Below are 17,539 nucleotides of genomic sequence, written 5' to 3'. Positions count from 1 at the left end.
ACACTTAAATGAAAAGCGCTTTTAAAGCAGCGGTTTAACTGTAATTGTTAATTGGATGTCTGATTTAACGTTTACTGAGTTCAACGCATTGGTTGTCTCACTTACCAACTAAGGGGTCTTCGTCTGGATCCACATGTTGATCACCTGAATTGTCGCTCTCTGAAATCATAGCAACGATATATAAGATATAATTTGCGCGTGATACAAGTCAACTTATTTTCGACTTAGGGACCCTTAATGAATGTGCAATTCATGGAATATACAGTTTGATTTCCATGCACGTTGTTAACCCCACTGATTGGACTAACAAGGCATCAATTTGATTGAATCGATATAACTGACCCTGTTTGTGGACAGGTTAAACTCTTCCTCATCGAGTTTGTATCAATGGCACATGCTAAAAGCTGATCACGATCAATTTCTCACCTGACGAATTGTTGACGGCAAAGTCCTCGTTTCCTTCAGCAGCGTCAACTTGTGCCTCTTTGAGAACTAAAATGAAAGGGGTGATGATAACAGCATAAACAATTATGATTTTTAACGGTCCTTTGTATCTTACTCTTTTATCTCCTGCCTTTTACCCTTCTGTTGAGAAGAATCTGCCCTAAGTAGGTAATTCAGTTTCCGAGAGTCAATCGTTTAACTTAACTCGGTTAAACATCGATCTTGCAGAGTCCCAATCAACATTTCGGCTCGGTAAACGATGTTCAGAATGTAATTGTTTGCATCACCAATTCTCATCGCTGATCTTTTAAGCCGCTCCCTGTTAGTTTGGTTCCTAAATGTTTTTTATATTGTATTTTTTATGGAGCTCGCCTTAGTTTTGGTGCAAAAAATCTTGGTGATAAGCACCACCAATCTTTTGCAGAAGAAATTTCTTTGTATACCAGGCCGATATTTCTATTCTATACCAGGCTTACCCTCTCTCAGTTAAGACTTCAATAATTTCACTTAGTTTTCTGACTTATTTACCTTCCACAGACGTATTGCTTGAATCCAGGTTTATGTCACCGGAAGTAGCCTCACTTTTGTCTGTTAAAGAAATGACAAAGAAAAGACCTTCACTGTCTGTTTTTTTTTTTTTTTGCCGCATATTGGGTGTTCTGTAATTCCCTCTTGAACTGATTCTCTTTATCGTGATAAATTAATTTTCTTTCGATCACAGGCGCGATTCTTGGATCAAACCAATGATCGCGCAATTGAAGACTGGTGTATTCGACGTTCGCGATACAGAGACTATTCGTTATGCTCATCATAGCTGACAAATGACGGTTGGAGTTGTGTCATTTTAATTAAGTTTAAAATCTGACAAAGTCTAATTTTTTCCTCATCTGAGAAACTACTGTCGACGTCAGCAACAGCCAAGTTTCCATCAGCTGCCATATTGGTCTCTTCGTCAACTGAATATAAACTAACGGTTAATTAAAACAGGCGCGATCTGGGGTGATTTTCATTTTTTCACCCCCTAATACATTCCAGGATTTTCCCCATAAATTCACAATATTTAAGTATAAAATAGCTTAAAATACTGAAAAAAATAAAATTGCACAGCGATGGTGCAACTTTTGAGCTGTGAAGAAAATTTATCCATTATTTTAATTTAATATTTTTTTCACTCGAAAGTTCAACTTCTCTCCCAACATTTCTAAATAACCCTTGCCATTCTCAGATCGTTTTGTACAAATTTGGTTGATTTATGCACTTCTTTTGACGATTCACGGCCCATAGTCGCTTCACCAAATAAACTCACGACACTGTCAGAAAAATCTTCAAATTTGTTGGACATAACGGGGCCTTAAAAACCTTGGTTTGAAGGTTAGAAAACTCTACGGAAAAATCGTATGATAGGAACATTCCAAGTTATTTTGCCTTGTTTTAAACAGAAGCTGTGCCAAGTCTCACTCAATTGTGGAGCTTCCTAGATAATTTCCCGCAGATTTAGGCTTACACACATTAGTAGTTTAGATTATCTCTTACTTATACCTTTTGGTTTGCTTCCATCATCATCTGATTCCTTCTTGGATGTAAAATAATCTTGAAATAGTAAGAAAGACAAATTCAATTAGAACAATGAACTGAAAATATTAGATTGCGCGGTGACGATACAATGTTTGGGGCTGTGAAGAAAATATTATTTTCTATCCCTAAGACTGACTCACTGACACTCACTCGATCCGTGTTCAATCTGTCGAAAGTCCAAATTGTCTTGCAACAGTTTTTCCGAGTAACCTTACTGCTTTTAGGTCCTTTTGTACAAGATTCGCTGAACTTATAGCTCGCGATAGAAAGTGTGAGAAAGAGTATAAAATTGTTTGATATAACAAGGCCTCAGAAGCTTGGCTCGTAGTTGGGAAACAAATTGAATTAATTCCATTTTAAGCTTTCTTGTCTTGGTTTAAACAGAAACTTTGCCGAGTGTCACTTTATTGTGGCTCACACTCATCAGTTTTCAATGACTTTTTGTACCTTTTGGTTTGCTTCCATCGTCATCTGATTCCTTCTTGGATGCAAAATGATCTAAAACAGCAAATAACACATATTCACTTTGAGCAAAGAACACTGTCACTGTTGATTTTGTCAGTGTGTTCATTTCCATAGCGCTCGTTGTACTCAGTGGTTACAAACTTAGAATACAATCATCTTCTTGGGCGTTTTTTTCCCCAACCTGATGAGAGTCCATCATCCAGATCCAGTTTTTCTTGGATTTCTGTAACTTTATCCTTCGACGCACCTAAAAAGATAGAATTGGGTTGTGCTTTAGAAATCAGTTGAAATTGATGAAAGATAATAAATTGCTGAGAGATAACCACCAGACTTCGCATAAAACTTTACATCTAATGTGCGAGATCAAGAATAATTAGGGATGTTTTTTGCCTAAGCTTTTCCTATTGTTTATGTTAACTACTGTCTTAGAGGTAAAAGAGTATGGAAATAAATCTGGCCCATTTAACTCCACCAGGCTCAATCTTTTAAAGGCTTTGATTTCACCTCACTTTCTCGCTTATCTGCTGACGGAATATACGTCATATCCGGTTTATTCTCAATAGAAGTAGCTTTACTGTTGTCGGTCAATAAAATTACAACGAAATGACTTTCATTCTTTTCTGAGTTATCAACTAGTCAAAGAGGCAATTCATGGACTAAAATTTTGATAGTGCGATTCATAAGTGCTCTCTCAGATACCAAAAATATTTCAGTTGCTCATCACAGTTGACAAACTTCCGTGTCCAGTTGTCTTAAATGGGGCCCTCGATGATTCTATAAAAAAATCTGAAGAAGCTTTATATTTTTTTCTCACCTGGTGAACTGTTGTCAGCAAAGTCCAGGCTTCCTTCAGTTGCTACAGGGGAGGCCTTGTGACCAACTAAAATACCTATAAATATAAATAAAAATAACACTCTTTGCTCTTGAGAAACTCGTGACTTTTGATTTCTTCATCACAATATATTTAAGGTTTTTCCTCTTGAAGTGAAAATATCTAATACCGAAGTCAGTTTGGAAAGTAAAAAAATTAAAACCTATGGCTATTATGCAGACCTACGTCAAGGGGAAAAGTAACTAATACCGTAATCTGTTAGGGAAGTGAAAGAATTAACACTCATGGTTATTGTGCAGATTTAGGCTGTCAAATTAATTTCTTCTTATGTTTATTTCTATCCTAAATATTGACGCACAGAAAGTTATTCACTCCGTTTTAAATCTTCGAAAAGTTCACTCGCTTTGCAGTGTGTTTCCCATTGTTTAACTGACGCCAAAGCTTACACACATTCTGAGTTTGCACTAATTACTTGTACCTGTTGATTTGTCATCGTCGACATCTGACTCCTTCTTCAATCCAAATTGACCTTGAAATGGTAAAGAAGAATACTATACTTTAAGCAAAAAAACTTTGAGCCGTAGTGATTCAGTTGTCTGTGTTTGATTAATTTCCAAAGGTCTTAGAGAAGAGCGATGTATTTGCTGTTTTATTGCTCTAACCTGATAAAAGCTCCTCATTTAAATCCACCTTCTCTTGGTTTGCTGAGTCCTTCCCTTTCAAAGTATCTATAATGAATAAAAAATCAAACACATTGAGTTGTGCTTTGGAAATCTCCTTTCAACGATGATAATAAATTTCAAGACAGAAACCTGCCTACTCTGCAAATTTCTCAAGCATTAGATCCCTGTATTAGATGCAGCTGCCTGTTAATTCATTTCAAACCAAAGTTTAAATAATAAAGCAGATTAATTATCGCAATATACCTCTTTACTATTTACAGCTTATTTATGTACCTGTGGGGCTGCCGATCTCTAAGTCTTCTTTTTTTCCAGATACCGATGAAACTTGAGTTTTCTCCGACTCTAAAAAAAAAAATGGGCTTGAATGATCGTCATCAACATTATCATATTTTTGTGATTATTCATGTTTTCATTATCAATAGATTTTGTTTACCGTTCCCCTAATCGTTTGGGTCATGTAACAATTAATTCTAAGAAGTCCTTAAGAGATACTTTCTTACTATGAATATGTTGTATTATTAATGATCCAATTCAGTCCTACTTACCTGTAACTGATGAAGAAGCTGTAAAACCCACTCCTTTATCACTTTCGGTGCCTTCACTTTTAGCTGTTCCTGAAATTTCGATGAAAAGATGCATCTTATCTAAGTTGATTTTAAATATGGAGTTTCTTAAACAATTTCGCGCAGATTTAGGCTTACACGCATTAGTAGTTTTTGAATTATCTCTAGCTTGTACCTTTTGGTTTGCTTCCATCATCACATGATTCCTTCTTGGATGTAGAATAATCTAGAAATAGTCAAGGACACAAAATCAATTAGAACAAAGAACTGAAAGTATTGAATTGTTCGATGAAGATGCAAGTATTGAACTGTTCTGTGAAGAAAGACTGACCCATTGATACAACAATTACAATTTATCACTTATAGAGCGCTACTTACAATGACAGATCAACAGCGCTTTACGATCAATCACTAAATCCGTTTTCAATCCGTGGAAATTCCAAATTTGTCTCGTAACATTTGTTCCAAGTAACTCTTTCTGTTCATTTAAGTCCTTTTGTACAAATTTTGGAAGGGGTAAGCTATGTGCTCTTTTGTTTTAAGTTACTAAGGCCTAGAGTCGCTGAAACTATTACTCACGATAGAAAGGGTGAGAAGAAACACAAAATTGTTTAATATAACAGGACCTCAAAACCTTCGCTCGTAGTTGCGAAACAAATTCAGTTATTTCTGTTTTAAGTTAATTTGCTTTGGTTTAAAACAGAAACTTCGCCGAGCGTCACTTGTTTGTGTATTATGTCCTGTAGATTTAGGCTTACAATGATTACTTTACGTATAATGCACGATCCTCGCAGTAGAGAGCGCAATTTATGCGATAGCGAAAATCAGACCTGAAAAATATCAGGCCTGTACGGGATTCGAACCACTGACCTCTACGATACTGGCGCAGCGCTCTGCCAATTGAGCTAACAAGCCAACTGGGCGCAGGCCGTTGAGTTGATTCGTAATAAACCCGTGATGATAAATCAGATACAGTGAATATACGAAGTTCATATTTTTTTTTTTTGGTAGAGCGCTACACTAGTATCACAGAGGTCAGTGGTTCGAATTCCGTACAGGCCTGATTTTTCTCAGTTCTGACTCGCTATTGCATAAATAGCGCTCTCTACTGCGAGGCTCGTGCATCATACGTATCTAATACCGCAGTTCAAAATATATGAGCTTCATATATACATTGTATCTGATTTATCATCACGGGTTTATTACGAATCAACTTAACGGCCTGCTCCCAGTTGGCTTGTTAGCTCAATTGGTAGAGCGCTGCACTAGTATCGCAGAGGTTAGTGATTCGAATCCCGTACAGGCCTTATTTTTTTCAGGTCTTATTTTCGCTATTGCATAAATAGCGCGCTCTACTGCGAGGATCGTGCATCATACGTATCTAATACCGCAGTTCAAAAAAAATATATATATATATATGAACTTCGTATATTTATTGTAAATGATTACTTTATCGATGATTACTTTATAGATGATTTCTTGTACCTTTTGGTTCGCTTCCATCGTCATTTGATTCCTTCTTGGAGGCAAAATGATCTTAAAACAGCAAATAACACAAATTCACTTTGAGCAAAGAACACTGACAGTGTTCAGTTTGTCAGTGTAGGTTTGTTTTTATAGCGCTCGTTGTACTCAGTGGCTATAACTTTAGAATACAATCATCTTTTTGCGGTTTTTTTTTTCTCTCACCAGAGGAAGGTCCATCATCCAAATCCAGTTTTTCTTGGATTGCTGTAACTTTATCCTGCAACGTACCTAAAAGATAGAACTGGGTTGTGCTTTGGAAATTATCTGAAATAGATGAAGTATAATAAATTGCTAAAAGATAACTACCCGAATTTGCATAAAACTTTGCACCTAATGGGCCAGATCAAGAATAATTGGGGATTTTTTTTTTGCCTAAGGTTTTCGTAATGTTGCTTTTAATTGCTCTCCTAGTTAGAAAAGATAATAGAAATAAATCCGGCCGACTAAACTCCACGAGGCTCAACTTTTTAAAGACTCTGATTGCACCTCACTTCCTCGCTTACCTGCCAAGGGAGCATCCTTCATGTTCAGTTCTTTCTCAACAGAAGTAACTTCACTTTTGTCTGTAATAAAAATAACAACGAAATAATTTTCACTCTTTTCTGAGTTATCAAATCGTCAAAGAGGCAGTTCATGGACTAAACTTGTAACAGCGTGATTGATAAGTGGTGACTTAGATTGTCGAGGTACCAAGAATATTTCCTTTTCTTATTATAGTTGACAAACTTCCAGGTCTAGTTGTCATTGATAATTCTACAAAATATCTAAAGAAGCTTTATGTTTCTTTTTCTCACCTGGTGAACTGTTGTCAGCAAATTCCAGGCTTCCTTCAGCTGCTGCAGAGGAGGTTTGGTGACCAACTAAAATACCAATAAACATTAATTAGTACATTGCACGCAGCACCCTTGAGCAAGATGAAGCGGATCCCGTGGCTACCCGAGCGGTCCAAGATGGGCCCAGCTTGCCCGCCCAGGATTTTCCGCATCGATCCCGCGCATGAAAAAAAATTGAACTAGAACTATGGAAACGCAAAAAGTTGCTTAAGATTATCCAAACAGAGAAAACAGAAACGACTCTCGTAAGTTTGTTAAGTACAAACACAGTTGGCTTTCTTTCCCGACTCTCAAAGTAAACAGGTCACTCCTAATTCTTATTTAGGGAACATTTTTTTGCAATAGAATAAATCCTTTATCAACCGAGCTTGTTCAGTCAAGATCGCTGGATAATAGCACGGTGTTTTTTGTTTTCTGTTTTTCGCATTATTATGGACCTCGGCCTCGTCACGGTCCATAAAAATGCAAAAACAGAACTTGGTCACTATCCAGCCATCTTGACCTCACGCTTGGTTAATAATGCATATATAATAATAACACTCCTACTCGAGAGAAACTCGCGACTTCTGTTTTCTTCATCTCCTAATATATTCAAGGCTTTTACCCCTGAAGTAAAAATATCTAAGACCGAAATCAGTTTGAAAAGTGAAAAAATTAAAACGCATGGTTATTATGCAGATTAAGGTTGTAAAATAATTTCTTTTTTGTCTCTGTCTTAAATATTGACCAACAGAAAGTTACTCAATCGATTTCCAATCTTTGAAAGCTCCCTTGCCTTGTAACTTGTTTCCCAGTGTTTAATTGACGCCTAGGCTCACGCATATTATAAGTTTGCGCTATTTACTTGTACCTGTTGATTTGCCGTCACCGTCATCTGACTCCTTGAACTCAAATTGACCTTGAAATGGTAAAGAAGAATATTTCACCTTAAGCAAACGAAATTTAGAGCCGTAATGATTCAGTTGTTTGCGTTTATTTTTATCTGCGTGTATTTTCAAAGATCTTTTTGTAGTCACAAACTTCAGAAGTGAAATTCATTTGCTTTTTCATTTCTCTCACCTGACGAAATCTCATCATCCAAATCAGCCTTCTCTTGATTTGTTGAATCTTTCCCTTCCAAGGTATCTAAAAATAAATAAAGAATCAGACATATTGGGCTGTTCCTTAGAAATTTCCTTTTAACGATGAAGGATAATGAATTTCTAGAAAGTAATCGCCTACTCCGCACACACCTAGAAAAATAATTACACCCTCTATCGCTCCTGTTATCTCAGTATTGTTGCTTTTTATTGTTCTCAAGCGTTTCAGTACTTTACTATGTGTGGCTGTCTGTTAATTAATTTTCAACCAAAATTTAATTAATAAATCAGATCGATGATTGTAATATACTTCTACAATGTTTAAAGTCTAACTCAGTACCTGTTGAGCTGCCAATCTCTAAATCCTCTATTCTTCCAGGTGTCGATGAAATTTGAGTTTTATCCGGCTCTAAAATAAAGAAAAAAGGGGTTTGACTGGTCGTCATCACCGTTTTTATCGTCATGAACAATATCATAATCTTGTTACTATATATGTTTTAATTATCAATAGATTCTGTTTACTGTTCCCACAACAGGGCTAGAGAGAAAAGAGTATGGAAATAAATCCGGTCAATTAAACTCCACCAGGCTCGATATTTTAAAGACTTTGATTTCACCTCACTTCCTCGCTTACCTGCTAAGAGAGCATCGTTCATGTTCAGCTTTTTCTCAACAGAAGCGGCTTCACTTTTTTCTGTCAATTAATTTACAAAGAAATGATTTTCAATCTTTTTTGAGTTATCAACTGATCAAAGGGAAATTCATGGCCAAAATATGTGATAAGGCGACTGATAAGTGGTTTCTTAGATTGTTCATGCCAAGAATATTTGCTTTGCTCATCATAGTTGACAAACTTCCGCTTCCAGTTGTCTTATCATTGATAATACAAAAAATCTCAAGAAACTTTATTTCTTTTTCTTACCTAGTGAACTGTTGTCAGAAAAGTCCTGGCTTCCTCCAGCTGCTACAGGGGAGGCCTGGTGACCAACTAAAATACCAATACATATAAATAATAATAACACTCTAACTCGTGAGAAACTAACGACTTTTGTTTTCTTCATCTCATAAGATATTCAAGGTTTTTCCCCTTGATGTAAAAATATCTAAGACCGAAACTAGTTGGAAAAGTTAAAAGATTTACATCGCATGGTTATTGTGCAGATTAAGGTTGTAAAATAATTTCTTCTTTATTTCTATCTTAAATATTGACCCACAAAAAGTTATTCAGTCCGTGTCAAATCTTTCGAAACTCACTTGCTTTCCCAGTGTTTAATTTAGGCTTAGGCTCACACATACTCTGAGTTTGTACTAATTACTTGTACCTGTTGATTTGCCGTCACCATCATCTGACTCCTTTAATCCAAATTGACCTTGAAATGGTAAAGAAGAATATTTTACTTTAAGCAAAGTAAAACTTTGAACCGTAATGAATCAGCACTAGTTGTTTGCGTTTAATTTATATTCTTTAGGTCTTTTTGTAGTCACAAACTTAAGAAGTGCAATTCATTTGCTGTTTTTTTTCTTTCACCTGATGAAAGCTCATCATCCAAATCCACCTTTCCTTGGTTTGCTAAGTCTTTCCCTTTCAAAATACCTAAAATAAATTAAGAATCAAACATATTCCGCTGTTCTTAGGAAAGTTCCTCTAAACGATCAAGGATAATGAATTTCTAGAAAGTAACCCCCTACTCTGCATACATCAAGAAAAATAATTGCACTTTTTTTCACCCCTGCTATCTCAGTATTGTTGCTTTTTATTATTCTCAAGCATTTCGTTACTGTATCATATGTGGCTGTCTGTTAATTCATTGTAAAGTAAAATTTAATTTATAAACCAGATTTTTTATATTAATATTTCTATACTGTTGACAGTTTAACTGTGTACCTGTGGAACTTTCGATCTCCAAATCCTCCAGTTTTCCAGATGCCGGTGAAACTTGAGTTTTCTCCGAGTCTAAAATTAAAAGAAAAGGGCATGAATGATCGTCCTCGTCGTATTTATCGCTGCAATATCATCACATTTCTGTTGGTACTTGTGTTTTCATCATCATTAGATTCTGTTTACCCCTCCCTTAACCGTCTGGGTCATGTGACATGACATAATTGTATGAAATCCTTATAAAAGATACTTTCCTACACGAAGATGTTTTATTGTAATCCAAGTCAGGCCTACTTACCTGCAACTGACGAAGAAGCTTTTAAATCCACTCCTTTATCACTGGAGGAAGCTTCACTTAATATATCTTCCCCTGAAATTTCGTGGAAAAGATGTATCGTAACTAAGTTAAATTAAATGTGTTGTTGGTTAAATTTAGTTTAACGCTTCTGAATGGTCGATTGTCTTTTCAAGTTAAGCTCGGTGCAGCATAAATTTAGTTCAGTATGACTGGTCTAGTTTGTAACAACGAATGAAATAAAAAAGCCAGCTTATGATCAAGAACGCATATCAGACATTGAACTTGTCACACCCAACCAAATGGTACTCTATCACAGGCGGCAAAGTTACAGCGAGAGACAAGCGAGGGGTGTAGTGCGAAATTAGATCTACAAGATCATACAAATTCTAGAAGGATGAGTTGATTAACAACGCGGATACTTTCTGTCCATCGTGAGGAAATATCTCAGGAAACATCTAAATCTGGTTTTCTTTTGCCGCGTACTATTTACATGTAGCTACAATTTAAATCGATTAGAAATTTGGTGAGCCACTTTAATTAGAGAGGACAATACGGATCTAATGGAGTTACTTTGGCTTCAAATGTAGCAAGGGGTAGACAAAGTAAATTACAAGACATTAACAGAACTGCCGTACGAGGTTACAAGGAAACCAAAGCTATTCTCAGGATTCGAAAAAAAAATTTTAACGAAAAATGTGACGTCACTCTTCAAAGTTCCATTCTATGAGCTGGTGAATTTTGCAAACCTAATACTTGTTAACTCTAATCTCTTTATTTGTTTTATTCCATCATTTTTTCTTGACGAAATGATGTCGAAGTGTAGCTCTCCAGCGGGCGTTAGCATGAATTTTGGAACTCGGCCGATCGGGTGAAACTTCAAGTGTAGTTACGGTTCAAAACTTACATGAAGATGAGTAAACAGATTTAAAAATAGATGATAAAGTGAGAGCTTCCGTAAACCAAAAAAAAACCAAGGAATTCAGCTGGGTGTCGAGACAGATTTGTCCCACATGTTTTAAATGTGATATACATCGCACGCTGTTTTATCAAGTAAAAAAAACTAAACAAAAACAATAGTAGGATACCTTTCTGCGTTCGACTTTGATGGCCGCTTTTAAACTATGCAAGCTCGATTTATCGTCAAAGAAGCCCGTACCCTGAACTACAGATGGTATCTACCTCGGCGTTTTTTTTTTCTTTTTAAGTTTTGAATGTCGTGTCTCTCGCTTAAAAAGATTTGCAAAGATGTCGACACTGTGGCAATCGACCCGTGGAGCGTAAATCTACCCTGGCACAAACTGGCTCCAAATATCAATGAATAGCCGCACACGTCTGACTCTAAAATCTGAGCGAAACAAGCGGTTAGCTCCTCAGTGTATAAAAACTGTCATTTACTTTTAGTTGTTAGTGGCAACGCCGTCATAGGAATTCATCTTTATACTCGTTAAAGATTAAATTAATTTGTCCATCTTCCCACTATGTGCATGCCATAATTTGTTAAAAAACTTTTTCTTTTACCTGTGGAACTCTCGCTCTCCAGACCTAGTTCTTCTTTCAATTGCGAAACTTTATCTTCAGCCATAACTAAGAATAAAAACAGAACCAAACCGATTTCCTTCGTGTCATAAACATTTGTTTGAAAAACGATTCTGAATGCAAAGGTAAAACAGGTAAACATATTACAGTCTAAAACATTGTAGAGAAAAACTGGAATGTATCGTATATTTTTAATAAATTTAATAATCTACCTGGAAAATAAGAAAGAAAGATAACAAAACACCGTACAGGTTATTGGACCGACTGCGGTTGAATATGAAATAGAAATAAACGTTATAAGTTTTCTAGCCTCAGAATGATGAATCTCCGAGTTTCAACAGTTTCCCACAGTAGCGCTCTTACTTGGGATCGTCTTGATCCCCATGGCGAGTAGAATAAAGAAAAAAACTAAAATCAGTCGACTAAGTTTGCAGGGATAGTCGTCATTTTGCTGATTTGCGTTCAAATAGATTTAACGTACATTTGTGTAAGATGACGCTTAAAACAATGCACCACAACTGAATTCTTACCTCAATCTCAAAGCTAAATTCTTGAAAAAATGTTTCCGCGATCAAACTTTCTCGAGCTCTTGACTCTAGATGATTGTCTCCAAAATGAACATGTAACATATACAGTGTTCTTGTACAGACAGGAAGTCGTAGGGAGGTTGTAGGTAATTTTAAGAAAAAAAAAAACTGGAAACGGAAAGCAGAACTTCACGTTTCATTTTCGTATGTCATATTTTTATTAAGGTGCTGGGTAATTTTTAGCATTATTATCTAAAGCTTGACTGAATCGAAAACTGTCGCGAACGACATCATGAGCGCTGCTGCTCTCAAATCATAAATGAAACCATCATCCAATTATACAGAATGATTTAATGAAAAAACTGATTGGCAGAGAATGTTTATCTTTGCTTTAAAGACGTGAAAGCACAATTATCCGGAAAGGACTTCAACTCACGCGTATAACAACGCTTGATCAACACGAGAGAGATGCGCTGCAGTAGTGTGGTGAATTTTACGGAAGACTGTTAAATTCGACTCCTCTGCTCCTTTTGCTAGAGGTACCTGTTACCTACTAAATTTCCCTTCATACCCCCCTGTCATCAGAACTCATATTCTCCACAATGTTCTGTATACATTTCATATCACTGACGAGGAGAATTTGTGTATCGATCAAGAGCTTCTTTAGTTGGCAATCAGTTTCTTAATTCTCGCTTTCAACTTTCTTCTGTAATCGCATGTCACCACTAAATATAAAAACAGATTATAAAGCCCTTGGCCTACTATTTTTGATAGGCATGGTTCGAAAAGAAAATTTATTATTTACGCTGCCCCTCCCACAGAGAAATAAAAAAGTGGGATGCCAACACCAGCTTCTTCCGAGCAACAAGAAAGCACTAAGCCTCGAAAGAATTCGAAAAGCACCAACGATAGAACTAAAGGGAACAGCAGATCAAATTTGTTCACATTCCCTTGCGGGAACGATGAACGCGTGACTAAAATTTGCTTTGCCCCCAGCATAAGCGGCCCTCGTAGCTCATTTGATATTAGCGTCCAAATAGTGCCTAGAAGGACTAGAGTACCACACCTTATGCCCCGGGCATCGAATGCCCCCTTGCATCATAAGACGGCTGCATGTTGACAAGTATTTTGACTTCATAATGGCCTCAGTTTCAACATGTGTTTATTACATTGCAAGAACCACTTTGCATGTGATCCACCCAAGATCACATGCAAAGTACATCATATGACATCACACATCCTGATCACATGCATGCTTTACTATAATGTTTCTACTCACTTTACAAACTGAAATACCCTACACATCTTAAAAACGATAGCAGAACTGATAAGTATTGGTGCGGTTGCGGTAATGGTATGGCCAACTGACTTTATGACTTAAACTGGCCACCTTAGAGAGTTTCTAAGCTTACGTATTGAGCATTACCCTTCTATTCGATCTGACGAGGGGCTAACACTAGAAACGTCAGCCATAGAAACTATTTACGGTGGTCAATTTACAAAATGAACTCAGCTGATATAACCAAACTCTCTCCAATGGCGTTTTCAAACGTTCTCGAGAATATATACCACAGCAAAAGCTGTAAACAGATTAAGGAGCCTTTGCTTAAATGTGCTGTAAAGTGTTACTTCTACTCAATATTTATCTAAGTTTCCATTAGACTGTTAAATATGTTGTTTCTTGTATGTGGCGTGTTTTCACAGATGCTTAACATATATTACAAGCTCTTTACGACTGTGATAGATTATTTGAATTCGCGCGAACTGGACACAGGCTGAAGTAACAATCGATTACATGTTTAAGAGATTGTACGTTGTACTTTTAAGAACTGTAGAGGAAGCTCATAAAAGTAGTGCTGCTTTTGTAAGCATAACCAAACTTAAAACTCTTTTATGTTTCATCAACGGCAACTTATGGATTCTAAGCAATGACTCATAGTCTTAAGCCCTCCCCGCCATTTCCTCTTAAGAAATAACAAGAATGGGCTAAACGACAATTTAACGTTTTCAGTAAGAGGTCGGTTAATGTTTCAGCAGAGGGCATACATCTTCATTTCCTTTTGAAAAGTTTCTTAAAGCCTTGGAACTCTTTCATGTCTGTTATTAGATTGACATGATCCAAGCATTTTTACTAAAAAGCCTGTCAAACAGGTTCTCAATAGCATCATGCGAAATCTGCGATCACGTGACAAAAACGTATAAAGATGACTGACCCGGCAATCTGTAGTTTTACTCAGTTAAGACTGAGTCAGTCTCGATCCTCAAGGTTCCGCCATTTAATTTCGATAAGTTTCAGGTCCTCAAAATGAAAACCGTAACTGTCCTGATGCTGTTTTTTTTTTTGCGTTGTCTTTGGTAAGTTGTTCATATAAAGCTTAAAAGAGATTACTTTTCGTTTCGGAACCAGAAACGCTCTAAAGCAAGTTGTTAATCCTTTAACGTCCATGAGTGAACAGGACAAAAGTTATCCTTAAAATAAAGGAAAACATAAATTAGGAGATTATTAGTTGATCCAATACCAGATTCCCCAAACTAACATCATAAGAACTGTATGGCAGAGGGTAAGGAGAATTACTAAACATGATCTTAGGGCTAAAAGAGTTTAAAGGTATCAGGTTAGAGCGGTAATTATCGATAAGGCTAAGCGGTGCGGTGTAACTAAAATTCCCTGGTGTAATTCAATTTGATTGCCTTCAATTTCTTTGCATAAAAAAAAACAAACAAACAAAAAAAAACGCGGTATCGATACTAACTGGACGAAAAGGACGAGAAAATATTTCGTGAAAAGGAAAGATATAGATGATTCAACCGTGATTGATAGTTTGCGTAGAAATTTTATTCACACACTCATACGAAAACGAAAATTTAAGCGGTCTGTTTTGATTTTCAATTGCTAAAGGGATGATTAAGGTTGGAGTAAACCGACGGATGCAACAGAGTTAGTAATCTCAGCTTAAATAACGATATTCTTGATTTAGATAAGATTAAGGTGTATGGTGTAAAACTATTCTTAGTTGGAAATGAAACTGATTATCTTTCTTAGGCTTGCTCCAATTTGCCGAAGTATTCAGCGTGGGACACTTTGGTAAGTCTAGAACTTTGACATTTGCGAGAATTTAAGCTCCTAACCTGAAGCTTTCTTTTCATTCCCAGGAAAAGCCCCATTGTAGCTGTGCACCGAGCTCAGCCTGCAAGGAAACACAGGAAATTGACATAGGAGAACAAACAGCTGAAGTCAAGCAATGCATGCCGGTCAATGAGCCCATCGTCGTCGAAAAACTAACAGAAATTGATGTCAGTGAAACTTTGGACCCTGGCAGTGCAGTACTGGACCCGGCATCAAGATTTTATCCTGGGAAGGTGAGGAAACTGACAATGAAAAAAAAAAATTAAAGAAAAAACAGAAAATAATTGTGCATTTTGTCCTTGCAAGGTTTTCTTTCTTATTTCTATTGGAGCAGAAACTGTCAGAACTTAGGCAAAAATTTAAATTATTTTTTCCTCGCAGCGTTTATAATAACTTGTAGTCGAGAGAAATCGTGTTACAACGGTTCTAGCAAAACTCTGTTTTACCTTATAATAAGAATTGTTTTTCTTGTCTTTGGAAGCATCAGAAATTATGCTGTTTCTTTGAACGAGGAAAAATCCCTATCATGAAATCTTGCCTTTGTTCAACTTTGATTTCAGAAATGCACGACGGCAGCCGACTGTTTTTGGCCAAACACCTGTTGTCTGTTTAACAAGCGATGTAGCCTGAAGTTGCTGAAATACTTCACTTGTTACCTCAGGGTAAGTGCAATAACTGTAAATAGTTCAATTGTAATTAAGTGTTGAAAAAATCGTGGATCACTTTGGTTTTGTTCTACATCACTCTGTGATTGGTTAAGAAAGCTTGCGTCTTATTTTCAACCAACCAGATTCAAAATGAAAACCAATCGCGACTGGTCCCTCGTTTAAAGTTGTTCAGGGGGTTTCGGTGTTCACTTTGAGTTCCTATTGGCTCCTTGTAATATTTCTTTAGTTCTGATTGGCTGTTTTGACTACATAAACTTTTGATCTTTACAACATGTAATCGAGAAGCGCTCTTGGATGGTAGGCGGGTTTCCTTTGATGCTGATGCCTAGTACCTAGTCCATCATAAATTTGTCTCGGTCGAATCCCGTGATCTAAGAACAAAGTGAGGTCTGAGAACACACTGGTTTGGGGGTAAAATTCGGGAGGGAACAATGAGGGTCCAAAATAAGAAAGTGGAATTTAGAGTGCCCAAAGCCCACCCACTGAGGAGTGTCCATCTACTCCTTAAAGATTGTTCCTTCTTCTACAGCTAAAAATTGTTCCAACTTCTATTGCTAAGTCGAGCTACCAAAACGAGTCAATGTTGTTTGGGACGCTCTGAAAGGGTAAATACATAGGTAAGCTTTGACAAATGGGAACTATAGAGTGATAAAAATGGGGTTTCAAAAGTTAGAATAGACCACCGAAATCTCACTGGAAAGTAAACAGGCATTCACGCTCCCCCGAGTCCCACCCCCCTGAGGACTCTTCGTTTATTCCGCTACTGTAATGAACCCGATCTACTTTCCTAACCAGACATTATTTTTTTATTTAACTTTTAGAGCGTGCATAAGTGCGGCTGTCAGGAACATTTGGTTTGTAAAACCACGACTCACGTGACACTTCCGATCGTGAAGATTCCCTTTCCCATAAGGCAGTGCGTGCCGAAAGACGAAGCATAATCTTCTTCGTAAGACCTCTAGTAATCATTGTAACATGAAATAAAATCTGACGGTTTGATTTGGTCTTGTGACTAAGAATCAATGTTTTGTATAGTTCTTTGCAGTCTATTTCACGTCACCAGCACGCTAACTGCACTTTCCTTGCGCTTTTCTCGCATTCAAGCAGCAGATTGCCCCAGGCTAATAGTGGTTTACCCTTACGGTTACCGAACTTTTACTGCTCTTTTCCCGTAAGTTATCCGCATTTTATCCGGAGTCTTATCCGGCAGTTTTTCCCCGCAATTTACTTGCGCTTGCCTCGCAGTTTCCCCGCCCATCGCACGCACTTTCTTACACCTGGCAATAAAGAGAAAAATATAGCCCTCTTGAGCAGGCCAACACGTTCATAATGACAATACCCGCGGAGAGTGTTTGAAATTGAAGCTGCAATTTAAAGAATGGCCTTAATGTGACTGGATGATGGTTTCCAAGGGAAAAAATGAAATTTGGGGAGTGAAACTCCGAAAATTCGTCGTGGGAATGATAATTGATTTTGAATTTTTCAAAATAGAGATAAATATTA

At 37.0% G+C, this 17,539-nt stretch overlaps 2 protein-coding genes and 1 pseudogene across 3 annotated transcripts in view; 2 read left to right on the top strand and 1 right to left on the bottom strand.

The window, feature by feature from the left end:
* The window catches only part of LOC148731789 (uncharacterized), an 88,587-nt pseudogene that overhangs the window by 35,682 nt on the left and 35,366 nt on the right, over positions 1 to 17,539 (top strand). The gene's annotated exons all lie outside the window — the stretch shown is intronic.
* On the bottom strand, positions 6,462 to 12,171 carry LOC148731795 (uncharacterized). Its single transcript, XM_088760797.1, has 12 exons — positions 11,697 to 12,171; positions 10,179 to 10,250; positions 9,887 to 9,955; positions 9,318 to 9,371; positions 8,924 to 8,989; positions 8,636 to 8,695; positions 8,342 to 8,410; positions 7,982 to 8,047; positions 7,773 to 7,820; positions 6,884 to 6,949; positions 6,593 to 6,652; positions 6,462 to 6,496 (listed from the first exon to the last, which is right to left on the bottom strand). The coding sequence occupies exons 1-12, from the start codon at positions 11,854 to 11,856 to the stop codon at positions 6,462 to 6,464; spliced, it is 825 nt and encodes a 274-aa protein (XP_088616923.1). The 5' UTR covers positions 11,857 to 12,171.
* LOC148731794 (uncharacterized) lies at positions 15,143 to 17,177 on the top strand. The gene is made up of 4 exons (XM_088760795.1): positions 15,143 to 15,151; positions 15,395 to 15,601; positions 15,929 to 16,030; positions 16,858 to 17,177. The coding sequence occupies exons 1-4, from the start codon at positions 15,143 to 15,145 to the stop codon at positions 16,975 to 16,977; spliced, it is 438 nt and encodes a 145-aa protein (XP_088616921.1). The 3' UTR covers positions 16,978 to 17,177.

The sequence above is a fragment of the Stylophora pistillata genome, chromosome 5 (assembly GCF_964205215.1).
Source record: "Stylophora pistillata chromosome 5, jaStyPist1.2, whole genome shotgun sequence".
Lineage (NCBI taxonomy): Eukaryota > Metazoa > Cnidaria > Anthozoa > Scleractinia > Pocilloporidae > Stylophora > Stylophora pistillata.
Note: the sequence above shows the minus strand (reverse complement) of the source record. Positions and strands in the feature narration are given on the sequence as shown.